General features: G+C 28.4%; 1 protein-coding gene and 1 long non-coding RNA gene across 2 annotated transcripts; both read right to left on the bottom strand.

Moving 5' to 3' along the window:
- Positions 1–241: 241 nt before the first annotated feature.
- On the bottom strand, positions 242–12272 carry LOC100208673 (succinate-semialdehyde dehydrogenase, mitochondrial). Its single transcript, XM_065788119.1, has 3 exons — positions 12110–12272; positions 11199–11382; positions 242–1622 (listed from the first exon to the last, which is right to left on the bottom strand). The coding sequence occupies exons 1-3, from the start codon at positions 12260–12262 to the stop codon at positions 445–447; spliced, it is 1515 nt and encodes a 504-aa protein (XP_065644191.1). The 5' UTR covers positions 12263–12272; the 3' UTR covers positions 242–444.
- A 329-nt stretch (positions 12273–12601) lies between these two features.
- LOC136075326 (uncharacterized) lies at positions 12602–14019 on the bottom strand. Its single transcript, XR_010635838.1, has 3 exons — positions 13861–14019; positions 13269–13507; positions 12602–13142 (listed from the first exon to the last, which is right to left on the bottom strand). It is a non-coding gene; the product is annotated as an uncharacterized LOC136075326 (long non-coding RNA).
- Between the last annotated feature and the right edge of the window lie 419 nt (positions 14020–14438).

Below are 14438 nucleotides of genomic sequence, written 5' to 3'. Positions count from 1 at the left end.
GTTGAGAAATCATGAAATCTACCCTTAATATGTTTAGACGCTTTTTGCGTGATGTGCCTGAAAACGGAATCAAAAAACATCATCCAATAAATAAAAGATCGATTATGCCAACTCATTTTCAAGATACATTTAAAATCATGTAAAACAAAAGCTATCGCAATTTATCTTATAAAACAAAAAGAAACTGTCGTCATTTATTATAGGAATTGAAAGTAAGGCTACGAACCATATTAAAAAAAAATTGTTGCAATTAATCATTTACAAAACACAACTGCTATCACAGAACAAACAACAAATAAACTTTCAGAAAAACACAGTTGTCTATTACTATAAACAATGCAATGTATAAAATGAATATGTATAAAACATGTCAAACATAAGAAAATTTACCCACAATAAAAAATTTTTCAAAATAATTCAAAATAAAAATAAAAAATTTAACTTTCATTTATTTTCTAAAGCTCCCATGCAAACAAGTTTTAGTTCTATATACTCTTCAACACCGTGCGAAGATCCTTCTCTACCGAGACCAGACTCCTTTATTCCTCCAAAAGGAATCATTTCGTTACTAAAAGCACTTTCGTTAACACTAACCATGCCTACTTCTAATCTTTCAGCTACTCTCCATGATTGACTTGTATTGTTAGTAAAAATGTATCCAGCTAACCCTGAATTCCGGCTGTTTGCAAGAAGAAGCGCTTCTTCTTCAGTTTTAAACTTTATCACAGGTGCCACTGGTCCAAACGTTTCTTCAGCTATACATTTCATATTAGTTGTGCAATCTCTAATTATTGTTGGTTCGTAGAACAATGAACCATTAGAAGACAGTTTTTTTCCACCGCATACTATTTTACCTCCGTTTAGCAAAGCGTCGTTAACATGGTCTTCTACTTTAGCAAGAGCTTGCTCATTAATTAAAGAACTCATATCACATTCAGAACTCATAGGATCTCGTACTCTTAATGCCATAGTTATTTTTTTGAACTCATCTATAAAGGATTCATAAACATTCTCTTGAACTAGTATCCTTTCGGCGCAAATGCAAGTTTGTCCTGCATTTCGAAAACGGGATTTAACAGCTTTATCTGCAGCAAGCTTTATATCTGCAGAATCAAAAACTATGAATGGTGCATTTCCTCCTAATTCCAAAGAAACCTTTTTAACAGTAGAAGCAGACTTCTCTAACAACCATTTTCCAACTTTAGTAGATCCTGTAAATGAGATATTTCTAACAAGAGGGCTCGTGCAAAGTAAAAGTCCAGCTAACTCAGTATTATTTCTCGAACATGTTATAACATTAACAACACCTTGTGGTACCTGAACCTCGTCAACAAGTTGTGCAAATGCAAGAGCTGACAGTGGTGTCTCTTCAGATGGTTTTATAACTGTTGTACATCCTGCTGCAAGGGCCGGAGCAACTTTACGTGCAATCATTGCCAGTGGAAAATTCCAAGGTGTTATCATGCCACACACACCAACTGGTTGCTTAAGCACAAAACGCCTTAGATGAGGCTCGATATTTGGAAGAACTTCACCATTAATTCGTTTAGCTTCTTCAGAAAACCATTCAAGAAACGATGCAGCGAATTTAACTTCCACTTTGGCTTCGTGAAAAGGTTTTCCTAAAAAATAAAAAAACCCATAAAAAAAACACACACATTTTAAAAATAATTTATATATATATATATATATATATATATATATATATATATATATATATATATATATATATATATATATATATATATATATATGAGCACAAGTGGTGTAAGTCACATTATTTTTGTTTTGAAATATCAATGGGTTTGCTAGAAATGTTATTTGAAAAGCAGAGGCGCAGTAGTAGTAAGTGCTACTGTTTATGCGGTTGCTACGGGAACTAGAAACTTCTAGTTCCCGTAGATGATCGGTAGTGAAGAGCAAAAAGATGAAAAGAATGATATAAGAGTAAAAACTGTAGTAAAAACTTCTCAAATTGCTACTTGTTAACTAAAAAGTAAGAACTAATTTCTAAAACTAGATACAAAAATAACTTTTTAAAAATATAAAATAATCAAATAATTCTATAACATCTTAAACTGAAGAATCTTTATAAATTTAACAATCCTGATATCTCCTTAACTCTTTGAACTAATTTTGCTTCCAAATAACAATAAAATTTAATGTACAGCAACTAATGATTTTAACATTTAAAATTTATTATATAAATATATTCAAGTTATCCTGCAAAGAAATATATATTCACTATAGCATATAGATATAGATTCACTGAGTATTTTGGCAACAAATTCTGTTTTTTGCAAATAAAAAGAAAAAGTCAAAGAATGAAATTGGCCGGGGACTGTATATATAAATAAAATAAAATGTTGGTTATTTGGGATAACTATGAATCAACTGGCTTATTACAGTTTCACTTGTAACAAGTTTTTTAAGGTATCAATTACTTGGTAAAGAAACACTGACTGTCATTCTTTGTCAAAACTTTATTGAGTTTAGTGGCTAATAACTGCACATTAACTATCTTACAGGCAATCCTGACAATCCTGAGTAATTATTGGTTCAAACTTCTATTGTAAGTGGAAACCAGAAACATATATATATATATATATATATATATATATATATATATATATATATATATATATATATATATATATATATATATATATATATATATATATATATATATATATATATATATATTAGGGCTGTTCATGTGCACACAGGAAAAAAAAATTTTTCTCGGATTTGAATGCATAGTTGTTTATTTTGTGCCATTTGACATAGTAATTGACTGTGCAAAAAATCTTTCCAATCAGATAATGTTTAGGGGGTGCTCAATGACCATAAAGTTTTACGAAAAACGTCAAAAACGTGTAAAAAGTTCCAAAGTTCCAAAAATTTCTAGAACCTGGTTAGTTAGATTTTTTCCACTGAAATATTGTCTGATTGCGTGCTATATAGATTAATTAAAGTGCAGCAGATTAACTGTCATCAGGGCACCAGACTAAAAAATGTCTGCTAGTGTTTAAAACAACTGTGTTCATATCATTTTGTTAAAATTTGTATTCATAATTTTAATACTATTATTTAATTCAATTTAGAATTTGTTCAAACAGAATAAAAAGGTTTACAAGTATAAATATTATTTTTATTTGGAATTTCAGTTTGACAACAAATGTATTAATATTTTGATAGTACCTAACCTTAGTAACCTATTACAGAAAACTAGCATGGTAGTCTGGTAGTGTATTGTTTGTTATTAAGTGCAGATAATAATAATTTCTAATTTGAAAATATTTATTTAATTTCTTTAGTAATAATTATTATAATATATTGCTGCAGCTGCATAAACCAACAACTGAATGATAAGTTTGTATAATATGGTATTGAGTTTTGATTTTCTCATAATATTTCAGTTATCATTGAAATGGCAGCATCATCTCGTGTTGCTATCTCTACACGACTTCAAACCAAAATCTTTTTAATTGGACAACCAGAGCCAAATCTTCCAGATAAAGTTCTTCCCTTAACATCTGATGTTTTAAAAACATTTTTTTATCATCTTAATTCAACCAAAAAGTCAGTGCCTGAAAGTCTTAAAACAACTGTTGATGAACTGATTATTATTTGGAATAAAGCCCGTATTCCGACAGCATTTCATCCGAATGTAGTCTTAAAGTTGAAAACTTTAGTCCAGGAATTTAAATTAATAAAAAAAAAAAAATCCAGATTGTCAGATTCTCAGAAATCGAGAGAGAAATCATTTACAGACACCATTGGCCTACTTTTTGACATTGCCCACAAGGATGCTGAAACCATGATCAGAATTGAAGAAGATAAAGAATTTTTATTGGATCAGAGATGTCAGAGAAAAATGGTGATGTTTGGAGAGGACAAAGAACTTTCAAAATTAGAAGAAAGAAATGAAGCAAGGAAACAAGCAGAGAGAGAACGAAAGCTAAAAGAAGAGCAAAGACAATCTGGTGCGAGTGCAATAGTTCCTGTTATTGAACCTTTACATGACGAAAGTTATAGTGATGACAACGATAACGATGCTGTTGATAATGACAAAATGGTTGATAGAGATTTTGAGATAGAAATCCCTGTTTATTACAGACAACAAGTCAGTAAAGCAAGTTCTTCAGGGTCAGCTGAATCAAGTTTAGCAAGTACTCCAAAACGACAATGTATCTTAGATACAATTCTTGACTCGCCTGATGTTTCATCAACATTAGACAGAATTAATCTATCTGACACAAAATTTACTATACTAGCAGCAGCAATTGCAAGGGCTGGTGGACAGAACCTCGATGATGGATCATTGTCGCGTTCTACAGTCCGTAGAAAACGAACCTATCATCGATCAAATATTGAAGCCACTGTTCGAACTGAATTCTGCGATTTGGACAAACCACCATTAATCATCCACTGGGATGGCAAACTGATGATAGATCGTACAAATTCTGCAGCCCCTAAAGCAAATGTTGACCGGCTATCTGTAGGTGTGACAGGTCACAATGTTGACAAAATACTTGGAATAGCAAAACTATCAGCTGGAACTGGAGAAGCCCAAGCAAAAGCAGTTATTCATCTGCTTAATTTCTGGGACATAATTGGTGATGTTATTGGAATGAGTTTTGATACTACAGCCTCTAACACTGGCTCCAAAAATGGTGCATGTGTAGTTCTAGAGAAACATATAGGTAGAAATTTGTTATATTTCGCTTGCAGACACCATGTTCATGAGATCATAGTAGCAGGATTGTTTGGATCACTATTTGGACCATCATCTGGTCCCAACATACCTCTTTTCCAGAGATTTCAGCAATATTGGCCCAAAGTTAATCAAGGAAATTTTAAACCTCTGGATGACATTCGAATGAAAATACCCCTGGTGCAAGAACTACAAAATGAAGTGATTGCATTCCTCAAAGAAAACCTGCATGTTAAAATGCCAAGGGATGACTACAAAGAAATCATGGATCTCTGTCTGTTAATACTTGGAAAACTGCCTGATCAAGAAGAGAAAAATTATCATTTCAAGATCCCTGGTGCTTATCACATGGCTCGCTGGATGGCCAAGGTTATTTATTGTTTTAAGATTTATTTATTTCGTGAAGAGTTCAAGTTGACCACAAAAGAGGAAAAAAATCTCTGTGAATTTTGCTTATTTGCTAGTCTGGTTTATGTAAAATCTTGGATATCATGCACAAATGACAGCGATGCTCCAGTTAATGACTTGTTTCTGTTTCAGCAACTTAAGCAGTTTGCAGTTGTGAATAAAACGATTTCCGAAGCAGCAGTCAAGAACTTTCAAAACCATTTGTGGTACCTTTCACCAGAATTGGTCCCACTAGCTTTGTTTTCAAACAAACTTCAAACGGAAGAGAAGCGAAAAATGATTTCCAACATGAAATTTCACGGTGAGAACTGGTCTGAAAGGTTGATCAAATTAAAGAACATTGAAAGTCTAGAGAAGAAATCTCTGGACATGCTGGTGACATCAGTTTCAGCAAGTGTGTTGCGGTCAATGAAGGTTGATATTGATTTTCTGTTCAACAACGATCCAGCTACCTGGAATGATTCCCCAGAATACCAAGAAGGAAAAATTTAGTATATTCATTGAAAGTAGTAAATGATGCTGCCGAACGATCTGTGGCTTTAATGTCGATGTTTAATGAATCGATTACAAGGAATGAATCTGAAATGCAGAGGTTAATTCAGGTGGTTGAGGATCACAGAAAGCGAGTGCCAGATGCCAGAAAGTGTACTCTGAAGAGTTATAGTCCTCGCTAGCATTAACATTGCACGAACTATAACATTACGATAATTAAATGTTAATTGCTCATATGTTTTTTTGTTTATAATTCGTATTTTAATCAATGACAAAGAGTCAAAAATCCTAGTGTTTTATTTTGGAAAAATTCTGATATAACAAAAACCGCAGAACTTTAGTCGTATTGCAGTATTTTATTTCATTAATTTCTCTGCTAATAAACCAGTCTAAAGTGGATGTGGATTGTAATTTGTATTCAGAATTTAATATTTAGAGATAATTAAAACTGATCAAATCTGAAAAATCTAATTAACCGGGTTTTAGAAATTTGTGGAACTTTGTTACTTTTTCCATGTTTTTCACATTTTTCGTAAAACTTTATGGTCATTGAGCACCCCCTAAACATTATCTGATTTGATAGATTTTGTTCACAGTTAATTACTATGTCAAATGTCACAAAATAAACAACTATTCAATCAAATCTGAAAAAAAAAATTTTTTTGGACAGCCCTAATATATATATATATATATATATATATACATATATATATATATATATATATATATATATATATATATATATACTTTAAGTAATATCATTACTATCATTGCATTTTTACATAGTTGCATTTTTTAAATAATCAAAAACTATACACACACACACACACACACACACACACACACACACACACACACACACACACACACACACACACACACACACATATATATATATATTAAATAGTAAACACCTCTCAAATTCAATAATAAAAATAGTGATATTAAGAATAATTATAATACAATAGTAGTAATTATAAAATGTATATACTAAGGGTGTTAACCAGGAATAAACTTGATACAGCATTATGACGAAATTAGGAATTTGTCAAAATATTTCCAAATACTCTGCCCCATTTCCTTGAGATTTAAATGTGTCCGGGAATACATGGGGTCCTTTTCTTATATTCTTTCTTCTTCTACTCCATTTAGCGCTGCATACATTGATTGGACAGCAAAAATAAAATAAAATACCATCTGTAACATTTATTGAAGATGAATATGAAATCAACACAAAATTAAAAGTGGTTTCCAAAGGTATATTAGGAATTATATATTTTTATATTATCAAATAATCAGTGTATATTAATTATTATTAAGAATAATACATTTAATTTATTTGTAATCCTAATATTTCGTTGTTGCTTTTATTTTAAGAGTACTATTTTGATTATATATTTCTTTTTTACTGGTGGGCATTAAAAGGCGATTTTTAAAGTAATATAGCGATTTATGTTCAATAAAAATCTCAGCGGAAGAAAGCTAATGACCTTCTACTTTTAATTATTATTAAAATTCTGCTCGACGTCATTCATGGACGAATCCTTACACCATCATGTAATAAATTGTGACGTCAAAAGAAATGTTCTAAAAATAGAATAAAAAAGGTTTTGAAAATAGTAAACACATTTGTTCCGAGTTCAATTTTACAACTAATATTAATTTTTTTATATATAAATCGCATAGTGAAATAAAGTTACTATGACTAAGCCTGAGCAAAAACAACAAATGTTGTTTAATTACAAAAGAATATTGATCGCAAGCAATGGCACGCTATCGTGGCAACAAAGAATACCCATACTTATTTTTTTATTCATTGTTATAAAATGTTATTATGACTATGGTTTATTCAAACATTAAAATTTGCTTTTACATTTTAAATTCAAGGAAGCAGTGAGTCTAGTTTTCTTGTTTTTTAAATTTCAGTTTGTTCTAATAAAAAAACATTCTTGTTATTAAAGGAATTTAATTTACATTTGAAATAAAAGCAGTAAAGTAAAGAAATCTATTTTCCCGTTAAATAAATCTCTAGTACCAGTTTGTTATAATCATAAATCATTTTTTGTATTTAACTTATAATTCAGAAGTGGTCATTTAAAAAAGTTAGCTGAGAAATGATAGTAGATAAGTAAAAAAAGATTTTAGTCGATGCAAATACCTAGTTCAGTTGATATAAAACACAAAACAAAAAAAAAAAAACAATAACTAAGTCTTACCAAATTATCCAAAATTGATCAAAATTTTGGAAAGCATCTGACGTAAATGACTTTCGATATTTTTTTTGACGAAGCACATGTATTACTTGAAGTAGCGTTAGCATTAAGACTTAATAAGTAATTTATCTTTTGGGCCAAAGAGGGCAAAACTTGTAAAGAAATACTAAACCAAACAAATTTGTTATTTTTTTAGATTGTACTTTATTTATACTAACTTTTTAAAATAATATCCGTTGTTCTTGGAACATTGCAAAGAATAATTTGCAAATTTTGCAAAACGAATTTTAGAAGCAAGTTGCCAAGAAAATTCCTAAAATTACTTGAAAAATCCTAATTCTCAAGAAGTTTATTCCAAATTACATTTTCGCAGTTATGCAATCGGCTAGTTATACCAATAACGGCAACATTATTTCAAGTTTTACACAATAATTAAATAAGAATTTTTTATGTTATTTTTCTATTTGTTTTTAATAATAATTAATTTTCAATAATTTTTAGAATTATTATTAAACTTTTATTTGACGAACTTTATTTGGAAAATGGGATTTTTTCACCTTTAAATTCGGAATCTTAATTTTATGAGCATTTGGGAATACAGTGTTTGGCAAGACCCCACAGGGTTAGTTTACACTCTGATACTATAATAATAATAAAATATAATATAATGCTTAAATTAAGCTTTTAAAAAGATTAGTTAACCAACATTAATAAAATGTCAGACAAATGTCTCCAAATGCCACAAAGTAATACATATCTACAGAAGTTATTAATAAATCATTAGGTCTGCAGCTTATTATTTTTAATTAGACAAGGTGGAGTTGTATGTACTATCTATGTCTATGTCAATGTAATCAGGGTGGTCACACTTTTTTTTTCGGAAAAAATTAGGATAATTTGGGATAATTTAGAAGATTTTTTAAAGTTTTTAAGGAGATTTACCGGGAAAATTAAAAAAAAAAGAATAAAAATCTTAGGAGATTTTTCCGGAATAAAAAATCATCAATATACCTAACATAATATTTAACCAAAAAAAGTTTTAATAAAAATAATTTTGATGTTCATAACTTAGACAGAAATAAGAAGAAAAAGCTTAAATTCTATTTGAATAAATTTTTTAAATTAACTTTATTGTTGATAGACTGGTAATAGTTTAAGCATTATACTCAGGACAAATAAATTAAAAGAATTTAGGAGCATTTGAGAAAATCATCTATACTTTAGGAGAAATTAGGTCTTTTTAGGATGTTTTTTAAATACTAAAATATTTTGGGATTTTTTGGAGGCGTGGCCACCCTGTGTAATGTATAAACAGACTGATAACTGATAAAGAAATCGATGTGAAGAATGGCGTTTGAGATAATTTTGATTTGCCACAGTCACGATGAGCTTAAGGAGAATTTATTGCAGACAATGCATGTCTTAGTTATGAAGCTTTAAGTTAAGAAATGAATTCTTCCAATTTAGACTGTCACATGACACTTTTGCTGCTGATAAAATTGTTTCAACATACATTAGTAAAACTAATTAACTACTTGATAACCTCATGGTTCTCAACTGTTTTGAATGCCATTTTTGAACTGAACACTGCTTTGCCAGCAAGAGCATCCAACATATTTTTGTATAAGATAGCAGTACAAATGTTAATGCCAAACCACACAAGAATGACAGGTGAATATTTTAAACAGCAGCTTGTAAACTGCATCATAGGTCTTGCCAAACTTTCAGTAGTGCAATTAACATAAAACGGTTCAAAGAAACTAATATAACCTGTATCACTATCAGCTAAGACAAAAACATGAATGACCCACTTTGAGGGTTTTTATGGATTGCACATGCGAAATGCAACTCTACCTTTAAATCCAATAGTACTTTCATCAATTGCAATGTAGCAAGATGGGACAGAATTTCTAGAACAGGAACATCATTTCCGATACAGCAGGATACACTTTTCTTGCATATCTATTCAATTCATTAAATGGATTTGATGGTGGGGATACATGCAGCATCCAATGTTTATGAAGAAACAGAGTTCTTGAGAAAACTGCTGGAAAAATGGCATGTAGTTCAGACAATCATGAGAAAAATAATTTTTTATACTTGATTTTTCATTCATAGCCATATTCAAAATAGTACCAAAGTATGTATGAATTTCTTCAAGTGTCACATCTTTCCATTTATGCCAAACAGAATGAGATTCCAAATCGTTATTTTCAATTTTCGACTTGGCATAACGATTACTTTCAGTAACAATATCTGTAAGTAACTCATCAGTAAAATATAACTTGAAAAAATCTAGTTCATGTGTTAAGCTTATTGAATGGTGAGGGCCTACATTTTTTATTACATCTTCATCTTTTCTCTTTCAGTAACTTCCAACTTTAATTAGTGGCTGTTTGCAGCCTTGTTGGAAGCGAAGATGTTTTAAAAAAAAAAAAAAAAAAAAAAAATTCTACTATGAATGGTAGTGCTTTAAATGCTAGAGTATTTTGCAACAAATGGTTAAAGTTTCATGCCATTTTCGGCACTCATCAGCCATATATTTAAATCAAGAAGTAAAAAACTGTTTAAAAATACAATTAAAAAACTATTTAAAAATAAAATAAAAAATGAGTTCAATTGTCAAATAATATAGAAAAAAGATTTCTCACTCATTCTACTTCATTTCTCACTACTTCTACTCTAATAGGTTAGTATTTTTGTAATTTAGGATTTCATATTTTTTTATGAGACATGATTTACAAGATTTAGTTGATGAATTTGCATCTTAGTTACATTTAGTTGATGCTTTACAGCGTCTAAAAATTTTCCACATAATTATAGAAATTAAATTAGCTTCTTTTAACTTCCATATCCGCTTTGAGAGCTCAGTATTATTTTTGTATTTAGAGATTAAAAGTTACAAGATTTAATGTAATTATTAAGTTAAAAGAAGCTAATTTAAATCAAAAATTGAAACGCATTACAGGAATGTCATTTAAACTTTGAAAGGGAAAACTATACATGGAAGAGCAGTGAAAGATCTTAAAAACTGAAGAATGAAATGTAAAGAGCAAATCCATGTTTTTGAGAGGCAATCCATATTTCAAGAGTACTGGCTTTTAAGAACATGATAAAAGATCAAGTTATATGGCCTCATTAATGGTAAGACTAAAATAAGGATATGCACTTTGATTTAGATAAACAAAAATTCAGATTTGAAAACATACAATTATTTTTTTAATGTTTATGGAAAATAAGAGCCAGTGAGTAGAGAATGCTTCCTCAAGACTTTAGATAAAAGCAATGATCTTATTTAAAACGTTGTATTAGTTAAGAATTCTAGAGCAAAATATTCAAAAGAAAACATGATAAGTTGTAAAGCTTACCAGATTCTAAAGTCACAATGGTAGCCAATTCATCCTCATTCTTTAACATTTGGGAACTCAACTTCTTTAAAATATCACTTTTATATCTGCAAGAAGTATGTTGCCATGAATGAAATGCATCATTTGCACAACTTATTGATGCTTTGATGTCTACTTCTGATAAATCTGGGACATTAGCCACTACCTAAACAAGAAATGACTTAAACCAGAAATATATATATATATATATATATATATATATATATATATATATATATATATATATATATTATAAAACAATTTAGTTTGTTTTAAACAAGAAAAAAAAAATACAACTTACTAAGAAAACTACTTAAAGCTAACACGCAGCTATAAAACAATAAATATACAAAAAATTCTCTTATTTTAATCTGTTTTCTAACTACTATTCTTCCATTAATTGTATATTTATTTTATTTTCTATATTAAATCCATCTAATCAAACCTGAACTATAAAAAGAGCGAATTGAGAATATTGTACATTTACTCTCTTTAAAGTAATATATCATCATGGTCATTATCTATTTACTTTCATAACTGTTGTTCAAAAAACCTTGTATGTGCAGTTCCATTAAATCAAGTCCATAGAAGGATTGTAGATTTTAAAAGTATTTTTTATGTATTAAATATAGGCTTGCATATTCTGTGGAAAACCTAAATACTGTGCTGAAATTTAAAATTTTATATAGATGTACTTAAGGCTCTTTAATAATAGAGAAATAATGAATAACACACATGCATACACATAATATGAGTGTGAGAGAGACATACATGTTTTGAACAAAAGCATACATGCTTTAGACAAAAATTGAAACAAAAACAAAAATATTGTAGATACATCTACAAGACATAAACAATTATATTAGAAAAAACTATTAAGACATTTTTATTACCTGTCTAGTTGTAGGAGACAAAACTGGAAATGTTGCTTTATTAATACCTAATGTCCACTTTCCATTTATAAATGCCAAATCTTTTAAATAATTGAACTTTTTTAAAAGAATTGTATTTGTAGACATTTTGTAACTAAAAATTACTATAGACATAAATTACAATAATAAGATGTTTTTACTGTTTAAATAAATTTTATTTTAAATTTTCATTTTAATATATATTATATATATTATATATATATATAATATATATTCATTTTAATATATATTATATATAATATATATATATATATATATATATATATATATATATATATATATATATATATATATATATATATATATATATATATAATATATGTATAACATAATATCATATATATTGATGACATTATGCACATCATATAAGTGCTGGTCAAAATTATAGCACAAATGTAAAATAAAAAATGAATGATAAAAATTAGTTAGAGGGTTGAATGAAAAGTTATTATTTTTTTATCTGAAGAATAACATTTTACTTTTTACAAAAATAAATGAAAATTGAAAATATATTTAAAGTTAAAATGTTTTAAAGTTCACTTAAGAATAATACTGAAAAATAAGCTGGTCAAAATTATAGCACATAGTACAAACTTTAGATAAAAAAACATTAGAACTTGATGTAATATGAAGAAATGTTGGATCTTTTAGCTCTATCAATTTGAGAAATACAATCTGAAACAGAATTTACCAATTCAATGCAAAGATTGACTAAAGTCTTGTCCCAAATGTCTTGAATTGCATTCTTTTAGTCATTTGTGTTGCTTATGTTGTAGTTTTTGAGTTTTTGGTCAATAATTGACCAAAGATTTTCAATCGGATTCGCATCTAGGGAAGTGGGTGGCCATTCAAGAAGTCAAATATTCTTCGCTGCAAACCATTCCAGAGTTTTTTTTTGCTTTGTGACACAGTGTGTTGTCTTGCATAATATAACTATCTTCAGCTTCAGAATCAAAAAGTGTGTCCATATAGTCAGAAAATTCAGCAATAACTTCTAAATAACAAGAAGCATTCAAACAACCTTTGTAAAACTTCAATAAACCTATTCCATTTGCAGAAAAATATCTTGTAAAATTAAATAGTAAATCTTTTTCATTAGGAGGACAACATACAAACTTACAATTCTTTCTATTTATGACTTCAAAATATGATTCTTTGCTAAATACCACATGATACCATTGATTTTGAGTCCCCTCAACATAGTTTTTACATCAAGTGAGTCTCTTCTTTTTCTGAGCCTTATTTTGTTAACAACGTCGTTTCTGTGTGTAACTTTTTAATCATTTTTCTAACAATGACAAACTGTTCTTGCACTAATCGTTTTTTTTTTTGCAGCACTCAACTCCATAGCAATTTATTCTACTTGAATCAGTGCAATTTTTTCTAGCAAATGTCACTATATAACGGTCTTCTGTAGAATTAGTGCACCTACAACACCCTTGAACTGGTCCATTTTTCATTGGTAAACTCAATTTAATTTTATCAGCAAAATTATAGAAAAACTTACTGGAGGTTTTAGCACGTTTAGCAATATTAAATTGCTGTTGAACTAAGTTTTTTACAAGTTGTCGCTGCTCAGAGCTCACTGCTTTGCAACCCATTACATAAATTTTGTTTTAATTTTAAAATTACTGAAAAAACTTTGAAAAATAATAAGATTTGCTATTTTAAATAATTAACTATGATGCTAGTAGATAAATAAAATATCATACACCACAATGCATCAATGCATTTAATCATTTACACTGTCAAAATTACGTATTAATATGAATGCGTTATAAACTTGACCAACATTTTTTGCATGTTTGTAAAATTGTTTATTTCTAAGATGAATAATGAACAAAATTTTTAATTTTATGTGCACATTTTAAACGACTAGCGTAAAACTACTTCAAAAATACAGTATCTCTCAACAATATGAATAATGCATACAAAAATTTTACATGACAATCTTAATTTAATAGGTTCTGCTATAATTTTGACCAGTATATATATAAAACTTATCAATTTAGATAAGTTATATATATATATATATATATATATATATATATATATATATATATATATATATGCATATTTATATATATATATATATATATATATATATATATGCATATTTATATATATATATATATGCATATTTATATATATATATATATATATATATATATATATATATATATATGCATATTTATATATATATATATATATATATGCATATTTATATATATATATATATATATATATATATATATATATATATATATATATATATATATATATATATATA

Source organism: Hydra vulgaris, chromosome 01, assembly GCF_038396675.1.
Source record: "Hydra vulgaris chromosome 01, alternate assembly HydraT2T_AEP".
Classification (NCBI taxonomy): domain Eukaryota; kingdom Metazoa; phylum Cnidaria; class Hydrozoa; order Anthoathecata; family Hydridae; genus Hydra; species Hydra vulgaris.
Note: the sequence above shows the minus strand (reverse complement) of the source record. Positions and strands in the feature narration are given on the sequence as shown.